Genomic DNA, 11,472 nt, shown 5'->3' with positions numbered 1-11,472 from the left:
TTATTATTATTATTATTATTATTATTATTATTATTATTATTATTATTATTTTTTTGCACTACATCTTATTTTTATATTTATTTATTTGTTTTAAATTTCTTGAAAGTAATTTGTTATCTTCTACAACTTCTGTGGATCACATTTCTTTTTCCTTTTAAATTAAATACTACTCTATTGTGTTACAAATAAATGACTGAATAAATGAATAAATAGATAAAACAACCAAACACCCTCGCAAGATTTTGTTCACACTATGGTTATTGATCCTTTTAATAACTGAAGTGTTGCTAAGATTTCTTCTTCATCCAGAATTATTCTAATTTTTACTCAATCACATTAGTTATTGGGAATCAAAGCTTTCCAAGAATATTTTATGAGCTATTAGAATAAAGCAGAATATTGGTGATATGAACTTCATGGTGGAATGTTCTAATTTGATAAGAGTATACAGTGTAGCAATGGAATTTTCAATTTAATTTAATCTGTAATTTGATAGGCATTTTTAATCAACACAAAACTATCTGGATAAAAATATATGAATGCCATTTTCATAAATATGAAATATATAAAGTCAGTAAAAGGAATTCCATGAGATGGTCCATGAGTTTAACGTGATCTCAAGGGGATTATCAATTTCAGATTTCAAATATTTATGATTTTATTGAAGTTGTATATAAACAGACCTCTGGTAGGGTTCAAATACAAAAGCACTTAGAAACAAAATTTATGGCTATAATACTCAAATGCTGGGTTTCAGAGTTCTCTCCTTTATCCTTCCTTGATATGAATTATCATTAGTGCTCATAAATTTTTGTACCGATTAACTAAAAATTATTTTTAGTTCACCACATTAAGTGTGTCAACCGTTAATTATATATTCTTTACACAGAAAGCACTACTGGAAACATTCCCCATGTCATAGTTTTCCAACATTTATTCCAAAACATATTCGTAAAGGATAACATTTTTCTCAAAGCTGTTATCTTAATTTTCCTTTCTATGCTTGGTAAAAGAGAAAATAAAAGCATATAATAGCCAAATAGATACACATATGTATACACACACACATTTACACATGGGCTTTAAGAAACGGCTATAGCAACCCTGCCAAAACTGACACTGGAACTCAACACTATCCTCTGACCTGTTGTATTCTGTCAAACCATCTAACCTATGCATCAATGGAATACAGATATTAAAGGGTGATGACAATGAGGATGATGAAGGTAATGAGACAATGGACTATCATGCAGTTCCTGTCTACAAATTCAACAGTATTGATTGTTCTGTAGAAGACATTTGTTCAAGTGTCACACAGTTTTAATAAACCAAAACATATATGGTTTTAAGATGAATTTCTTAGACACACAGTCGTGCTTATGTTAAGCTTACCATATAAATTAGCAAACGGTATATATATGTAAGTATTGCACACAGGAAAAGTGTTATTTTATATTAAGTGAGTTACAGTAAATTAGGTCTATTTCTCCAATTTCAAAACTATGATAAAATTCAAGGCCAGATTAAGTGCCACAGAGGCCCTAAGCACTTAAAAAAGATTTTTGTGGCCCCATATGTAATTCAAAATATAAACAATAATAAACTATAAAAAATTTTCAAAATGAAACAAAAACAACAGAAATATGGAAAATAATGTTTTATTTTGACTCTATGAATACTTTCAAATTATATTTCCAATCATATAAACCACTTCGAATATTACTATAGCAAGTTAAAGGGGATTTTTATGCTGTAAACCATTTATCATTTCTGTGGTGCTCCCCTTCCCTTGATGCCCTAACCACAGGCTTATTTTGCTTAATGATTAATCCAATGCTGAAAAAATTAGAGCCAAGTATTAATAACCTTTAATTAGGAATTTAGGGGTTTCTCGAAATTTGAAGGTATTGCAAAACTGATGAATGAGCTATGCATTTACAGTAATTAAGAAGGAATTAAAATGCAGTTGCATTTAACAATAAAGAACAAGTGTTTCCCCTGCTCATGATGGAAGAAACATTTGTGACTAACACTCATAATTAGTTAAGCTTAAACTTAAACTGTTCCAAATCAATCTGTGGAACTCTCAAATCATTGCAGCAATTGCAGTATGTTCACAACATTATTTCTATAACAGAAGTAACTTAAAGGTCAAAAGTTTCATGCATTTTGATAAGTAGAGCTTGAATGTATGTAACTCATCTCTTGAAGCATTTTGTAAACTCTTCATTGATTTTATATGTATATATGTGATTCCACTGCAAATCTTGTGCACCCAGAGCTTACACTGAATAAAGTTACTGAATTTATACTTACACTTTTTATGCATTTCAAGCAAGACCATTTTCCTGAATATATCAGTGTCTTTCTTTCTTACTTATCTAAAAACTTAGTCCTAGCCAAATTTATCTTGAGGCTTCTCAATTCTGGGTGTAGCTTCCATAACTGGAATTTCCTCTGTAATTCTCCTGTAAATTCAGCTATGAGAACTAGGTCATCAACATTTAAAATTTGCCATGGATAGCCGATAGCCAGAATCAAACTACTCTGTGATGGCCTGCAGATCTTTGAGGGATAGGATAGGGTTGAAGAATGGAGTGTGATGGACTCCTACTTTCACATCCAATTTGTCATTAACATCACTGTTGACAATCACTTTGCTTACTGCATCTTTGTACAGCCCTCACAAACAATTAATCTACCCCTATTTGTCTTAATTACCACGAAACTGCTGAATGTAGCACCCTGTCAAACACATTCTTCTAATCGATAAATGTCAGGAATAACGGTTAACTTTTAACCAAGTATTTCTCTAACAGTTGCCTCACAAGAGAGATTGCATTCGTGGTTCCTTTCCCGGATATGAAACTAAACTGTACCTCATTTGGTGTATGTAATTTATCAGATTCTTGAATGTAAAATATTATTTAATTTGTAACATCTGAAAATAATACAGCAGGTAAATAAGTGCTAAATTTCTGTTTTATTTTAGAAAAGCATTGTCATTTTATATTTTGGCAATGTACTTTTACAATCTGTTCAGTAGTACAAATAAATCAAATAAATCTTTAGCATCGATGCTGTCCTTATCAGCTGTGGCAGAAAATATTGGTGCTGTATATTTCTATTGATTTTGGATTATATGTTAAAAAAAAATATTCAGGAACATAACCCTAAATGTTTCGTTATATCTTAGGTACTACTTTGGCGAAGCTTGGTCCAAAATTACTTACAAAACTAAATTTATAGGAGAAAATACTGATTATTTTTCTTTGTGTGTGTGTGTGTGTGTGTTTTGATACTTGAAAGGAACAGAAGGGAAATATCTTTAGAACATGATAATATCTGCCATTAAAAAAAAGAATATGCTGTGAAAAAGATTTAGTGCAACATGTTTGCATGAGGTTCATTGGTTTCTGTGTAGCTATAATGATAGGCTGAATGACAATAAATCTATTCACTCCCATGGATGCTAGCAGAGAAAGAATAGTTTCATGAATGCACTGAAACAGCTTTGCACTTTCACATTGAGTTGGTAGGCTTGATAATAGATTTTTAGGATTTTCTTTAGAAGAAAGGTTCAGTAACTATATTTCAAACCTAAAATAAAATAAGAAGAAATAATAATAATAATAATAATAATAATAATAATAATAATAATAATAATAATAATAGCAACAACAATATTAATAATAATGATAATGATAGTAATAATAATAATAATAATAATAATAGCAACAATTATTATAGTTTCAATAACAAATATATAAAAAGTAATAAAGAGATAAGCAATCAGCGAAAATTTATTATACCACTAGCCATAATACAAATGAAAATATTGTATAAAAATTATAGTTACATATTTCATATCGAGGTATTTAATATTTTTATAGATGTATGAACTGGATAATTATATATACAAATACTTGTTGAATAATTCGAAACAAATATTTTATTTTCTTCAAACCTGTAACATAAAGTGTTTGTTTCAAACACGTGTAGCAATATCAAAGGCTGCATAATTTTTTTTTTTTTTTCACATTCTTTTAGACCAAACAGCAATAGGCTTGTCCATAACATTACCAGTAATATTTATTGAATGCTTTCGACATCAATAATAAATAAAAGACATCTTGTTGCAAACATAGATTTAACTTTGTGAGAAAAACAAATTTCGTGATTGTTAGTAATAAAGAAATTTTAAGCTATTTATCTTAACTATTTTATATTTATTTTTTATATAAATTCTATCTGTTGGTCTCCATAGCTAGAAACTTGACACACTAATAATTTACTTCTATACTGATATTATTTTGGACATGATGATAAAATAAATTATAATTTTTCCTTTAGACATAGATATAATTTCTTTATAGCTGATGTCAGTAATTTTCTATAAAGCTGACATTTCCCATAAAGTTACTCTGTAATATCATAAACAACTGTTAGTGAACCATACCACAAAGATTCTGTATTTACTATCCTGAAGTAAGAATTATAGCATGAAAACTTTTTTCATTGTTGTTATAATACCGCAACATTATCTTTAAAAAAAAATAATGCTATATATAAGAAGAGTCATACTTTTCATTTAACATAACTGACAAACAGTGTTAAGTCAAAACAAAATAATTTGACAGGTTACGTTCTCTAGTTTTTTCATCCCTCTCAGAATAAACTGGAGTTTCTTGTTCCACATGACTAAATTACAGTATCATAATCACTGTTGTCATGTCATACCACATCATCATCAACTACATTGATGTTTTTCTACGCTGCAATAAGCTAGATAGTTCAGTTCTTCAAACTAGCCTCTCTTCAGCTAACATTAAACTTGATCATTTTCATTCCTAGACCTCCACCTTCTAACTGCTTCAGTTCAAGCTAATGATGGAGATTTTATGAGATTGTTTTGGCATATTAGAAATAGAAGTAAAATCTCACACCCTAAAATTACACCATGCTAGCATTAAAAATAAAAATAAGGATGTATTGGATAATGTAGTCCTTAGATTAACTATGCATGAAGTTAAAGTTAGGATGGTCATACACAGGACGCCTTCAATTTTAGACTTTTGTTGACTTGATCTCAAGGTACATGGTAATAAATGACAACACTATTTACTGTATTGTATAAACCACTAAACACTATTTACTGTATTGTATAAACCACTAAACACTATTTACTGTATTGTATAAACCACTAACTACCATCCACTTAGTTTTCATCTCAACTTATAATTAAGATATTTTACATCATTTCCAAAATGATACATGATACCTCTCACACCACATCCATCAAAAGTCTATCATCTCAGTCATCTTAAGACCAAATCCCAAAAGACTACTTTTAGTTATAAAAAAAAGCTGTTCCTAATTCAGTCATTATTGTTATCATTTGATTTTTATTCCACAATGGACTGTCTTTGGACAGTTCCAGAAGCATATCAGATTTTCCACAAGAAGAGTTTCTCAGCCCTTTACTGAACTTTTCTACATTTCTGGAAAAAAGTGTACTCTGAGTGGTCACTGTAATCTTTCCCTAAGCAAAATGTAGCTGATTCACACACACATATGTATATATATATAAAGTCAGTTATCAGTACATGCATGTACATGCACACATACATACACACACATCCACAGTGAGCTATCTATGTGTACATATATGTACACATATATACATACACACAAAGGAAAGGCATCAAGATATAGAAAATTTGCTTTAATGAATTCCATCTCTAACCTATGCAAGCATGGAAAATTAGACATTAAGATGATAATAATAATTACTGTGATAACAATGATAATGATGATGATGACAAAAATGACGATGGTGATGAATTTTTTGATGATGAATTCATTTGGAAAGGATTTTGATTAACAATAGTTTAAAAGAGGTTTAATTAATGTGTTAAAAAATTGTTTAATTTCTTCATAGAAGTTTGATCCTGCATACATTTTTACATGGATATTATTCTACTGTCTCTTTAAAAAGACTATTCCTAACCTATTAGCTAGTTGCTGGTTAGTTTAGAGATTTGCTTCCAAATAGTTTCATTTCATTTATTTATTCATCATTATTATTATTATTAATATTATTATTATTATTATTATTATTATTATTATTATTATTATCATTATTAAGGCAGCGAGCTGGCAGAACCATTAGCGTGCTGGACAAAATGCTTAGTGGCATTTCTTTGCCTGTCGCTACATTCTGAATTCAAATTCCACCGAGGTCGATTTTGCCATACATCCTTTTGGGAGTCGATAAAATGAGTACCAGTCAAGCACTGGGATTGATGTAATGGACTTATCCCCCTCCCTCGAACTTGCTGGTCTTGTGCCAAAATTTGAAACCAAAGACGGCGAGCTGGCAAAATTGTTAGCGCACCGGATGAAATGCTTAGCAGTATTCAGAGTTCAAATTCTGCCAAGGTTGACTTTACCTTTCATCCTTTTAGGGTCAATAAAATAAATGACAGTTGAACACTGGGGTCGATGTAATCGACTCATCCTCTCCCCCAAAATTGCAGCCCGTGTGGCAAAATTTGAAACCATTATTGTTATTATTATCATCATCATCATCATGAGAACACATGGCCTAGTAGCTGAGGTGTTACACTCATGATCATGACATTGTGGTTTCAATTCTATACTAGGTGATGCATTGCATTCTTGAGCAAAACACTTCATCTCATGTTGCTCTGCAATCACTTTCATCACCTGATGCACGGTACACCATGCACCTGTTTGGATAATATTGATTTGATATAGGGAGTGAGCTAATGTACAACACGCACATTTGATCACTATAAACAAATCATTGGTGCAGGTCGTTCAGCAATAGCTGAACACTCATATGTTGTCTTTGACAGGAAAGTCCATCATCATTATTATCATTGTTATTATTATTTTGAAGTCTGCTCTCTTACAACTTAGTAAATAGGTGACAGGATACTGTTCACTACATTGGCAAAGGTACAACATAGTTCTAATGAAACTGTATACAAACACACAAGCCTTTCATTCGAGAGGCCAATCTTTACTTTTTCCTGTTTTAGTATTTATTTATTTATTGCAATTGCTGAAGAACAACATCATTGGTTACAGGTTTCCAGTGGGTCTTTCACTCACTCACTAACTGTATTTCTGACAGGAAGAATGACAAAGGAATACTCATGCCAGGCAGGTAGAAAAAAGGTGGTCTAGTAATAATAATAATAATAATAATAATAATAATAATAATAATAATAATAATAAACATATGAACAATATGTTGAATTGTTAGTTTAATAATATTTAATGGTTCAGATATTTTGCATATAAAAACTTTGATATGAGGTTTAAGAGAACTAGAAAGAAAAGGGGATGAAAAGGGAGAGAGGGGGGGGGGAAGAGAGTATGTAGGTGTGCATGAAAGAGAGACAATGAAGGTCTTGTTAAGATGGCATAATAATTTTATGTAGAAATCTACATATGTATGTATGTATGTATGTATGTATGTATGCATATATGTATGTGTGCATATATGTATATTGTATGTATGCAAGTATGTAATGTATGTATGTGTATATGTATGAATGCATGTACAGATCTATCTATGTAATGCATGTATGTATATATGTATGTATGTACAGATGTATCTATATAATATATGTCTATGCATATGCAAGCATATATGTATTTTTTTCATGGCGCCATTTGATCAAGTGAATAAAGTCTTCCTTCATAACATAACTTCTTCATCATCATCATCATCACCATCATCATCATCACCATCATCATCAACATGGCTGTAATGTCTATTTTTCAATGCTTGTATGGGACAAAGGTTGTTGAGGTTGATTTTCTATGGTCAGATGCCCTTTCTGTCACCAACCCTCACCTGTTCCAAAGCAAACTTATATTTCTCAATGGTCAGACATGTTTTTACAGATGATTGGAGATGAAGTACACTATGTGTATGACAGTGACTCTTGTTTACAATTATTTCCTTATGTAACAACTAAGAGATACAACACCTTACCACACACACACACGCACATATATATATATATATACATATATACACGCCCATAAACACACATACATGCATACATATATACATACATATCATCATCATCATCAATTAACACCCACCTCGCATGCTGGCATGGGTTGCACAGTTTGATATGAGCTGGCAAAGCAGGAGACTGTACCAGACTTTTGTGTCTGTTTTGGTATGGTTGTTATAGCTGGATGCCCTTCTTAACACCAACCACCATGTGTGTATGTGTATATATTTATAAATATATATGTATGTGTGCGTAGGCGTATATATAAATATATTATTCTTTTATTCTTTTACTTGTTTTAGTCATTTGACTGAGCCCATGCTGGAGCACCACCTTTAGTTGAACAAATCAACCCTAGAACTTATTCTTTGGAAGCCTAGTGCTTATTCTATCAGTCTCTTTTACTGAACTGCTAAGTTACAAGGACGTAAACGCACCAACATTGGATGTCAAGTGATGATGGGGGGGGGGACAAACACAGACACACAAATACATACATATATATATATTTATTTATTTATTTATTTATTTATTTATGGGTTTCAGCCAAGTGGCTGTGGTCATGCTGGAGCACCACCATATATATATATACAATGAGCTTCTTTCAGTTTCTTATTTCTTTACTGCCCACAAGGGGCTACACACAGAGGGGACAAACAAAGACAGACAAACGGATTAAGTTGATTATATCGATCCCAGTGAGTAACTGGTACTTATTTAATCGACCCCGAAAGGATGAAAGGCAAAGTCAACCTCGGCGGAATTTGAACTCAGAACATCACGGCAGACGAAATACCGCTAAGCATTTCGCCTGGCGTGCTAACGTTTTTGCCAGCTAGCCGCCTTCTTTCAGTTTCTGCCTATCAAATCCACTAACAAGGTTTTGGTCAGCCTGAGGCTACAGTAAGAGACACTTGCCCAAGGTGTCTTGCAGTGCAACTGAACCTGGAACCATGTAGCTGGGAAGAAAGTTTCTTACTACACAGCCACTCCTCTGCCTATAATATATATAATCTATCTATCTATCTATATGTATATACAAGAATAAGGGCAGGGAATCGTCAATTAATAATAGAATTAATAATTAACAATTTTGCCAAGTAGTTCAGTATGAAAAAACCTTTATCGGTAAAACCATTTATCATCATAAATATACAGGGATTAGCATTGAGTTGCTTCTCCAACATACTGAAAATTTAGAAATAGCAGTCAAAGAACTACTGATTCTAAACTACAAATTTTTCTCTAAACGGATGGCGATACTTATGGCACGGGGTGAGATGCCTGAACTCACTGGCCGATGAATTCGTAAGTGCCTTTCTTATCGTTGATTTTTGGTGTCGCATGGCCAAAAATTACCGTGAATTTTTTTAGAGACACTTTCAAATTTATCAGAATATTTGGACTGAAGATTGGAATAGTGAAATTTTCATTCGCTTAACCATGAAACGATTTGTATCCAATTAACTAAAGACTTGTTTTGTTTACGCTTTTCCCTCCGTTTTTTTGTTCTATGTGTGCCATAAATATCGCCATCCGTTTAGAGAAAAATTTGTAGTTTAGAATCTGTAGTTCTTTGACTGCTATTTCTAAATTTTCAGTATGTTGGAGAAGCAACTCAATGCTAATCCCTGTATATTTATGATATCTATATGTATATATATATATATATATATATATATATAAAACAAGTTAAAAATAATGGTCATTACATATTGCTCTATTGGAGCAAATTTGGCTTACAGTTGTTTCCAGTAATCATTATAGGTACATTACTGACAGGTTTACTCAATTGGTTTACTGATCAGTTGAGGAAAATTGAATGACCTAAAGAAATTGATGCTACTTTCGTCAGAGCCATTTCTGGTTGTAACAAAGCAGAACACTGAAGGAATGGTGAGTGCATGGGAGAGGGAGGAAAAGATGGAAGGGTGCAAAGAGAAAAGAAGACGGGTTACAAAGGGGTACATATATATATATATATATTCATTCCAACATTGCGATGTGTTGGTGTTTCATACATGTGTTTTCTCTATGAGTTTATTTTTTTCTACTTTGTCCCATTTTGACTACTTATTTCTGCTGTACACAGAAATATTTTCAAAAGACTGCTGAAACATCTGTTAACGAGAGGGATAAAGAGACCACAGCTAAACTCCCTTACTGTTATAGTGAGATGTCAATGGTAACTTGTGCTGATAGTGGCCGTGCTTTCAGTGAGGGAAACCTGCAACATTATGAAGAGCAAAGAGGTAGGTACGAAAATAAAAAAAATTAACTTCAAGACAGAGATCTATTATGCACTTTGATGTATGTGTGTGTAAGTGTGTGCATGTGTGGGTATGTGTATATACACATTTGTCTATAAGCATTTATGTGCATATATGTGCATACATATATATACATTCATATAAATGTACTTATACATGTGTATATAGAGTTATATGCACGCACATGCAGTTGTATATATGTGTGTGTGTGTGTGTGTATATATATATATATATATATACATGTATATAGATAGACAGACAGACAGATAGATAGATAGATAGATAGATAGCTAGATAGATAGATAGATAGATAGATAAAAACAAAAGGCACTTAATAGCTCCTGACCCTGGATAAAAGAAAATACAGGAGGGTCAGTTACTTATGATTTTAGTCAACTTATTTCCTCTCTCAGATTCACACACCTATTACAGTGGTCCTTATTTTTCTAAGCCCTGTAAAAGAACTCAGAAAGTTGAGTGATACCCTAAAGCCATGAACTTTTCAGTACTCCCTTATATATATACATATATATACAAGTGTGCGTGTTTTCATATAAATCTATATACACACGTATATGTACATTTATATGTATGTATATATATATGTACACACACACACCAATACATATATACAGAGATTTTTGTACACTTATTTATACACATACATATACTTACATAAACACAAGCACACACATATATACATATATATATATATTCATTTATGTTTGTCTGTATATGTGTCTGTATGCTGGTGTGTGTGTTTCTGCTTGTATTCACATATGCATACATATAGATTTATCTATATGTCAGGTAAACAGGTATTACACTTTCAAACAACGACTTCATTCAATCTGCCTATACATCAACTGTATACACCTTTTCAATCTGTTGATGTGTACAATCAACCAACAGGAGGCTGATTGAATGTAATTTCTGTTCACCTTACACATGAATAAACATATATAAGACTGTACACACTTCTAACACAAGGTAGTATTGATCACTTTTATGACTCTATTCCACAAAATAAGCAAAAAAAAGTGTGTTTGTATATACACACACAAATGTATATTATATGTACATAAATACACATATATAGACATATTGAATGAGTATAAACATTTATATATATATATATATAT

General features: G+C 31.7%; 1 protein-coding gene across 1 annotated transcript in view; it reads left to right on the top strand.

Annotated features, from left to right (window-relative positions):
* Window positions 1-11,472, top strand: part of LOC106872376 (protocadherin beta-15) — a 182,321-nt gene that overhangs the window by 147,437 nt on the left and 23,412 nt on the right. Inside the window, exon 4 of the mRNA XM_014919349.1 lies at window positions 10,153-10,312. Within this exon, the coding sequence (XP_014774835.1) occupies window positions 10,153-10,312 (160 nt within the window). The remainder of the gene's footprint in view (window positions 1-10,152; window positions 10,313-11,472) is intronic.

This window comes from Octopus bimaculoides, chromosome 14 (assembly GCF_001194135.2).
Source record: "Octopus bimaculoides isolate UCB-OBI-ISO-001 chromosome 14, ASM119413v2, whole genome shotgun sequence".
Lineage (NCBI taxonomy): Eukaryota > Metazoa > Mollusca > Cephalopoda > Octopoda > Octopodidae > Octopus > Octopus bimaculoides.
The sequence above is the reverse complement of the archived record's forward strand: the minus strand, read 5'-3'. Positions and strand labels throughout refer to the sequence as shown.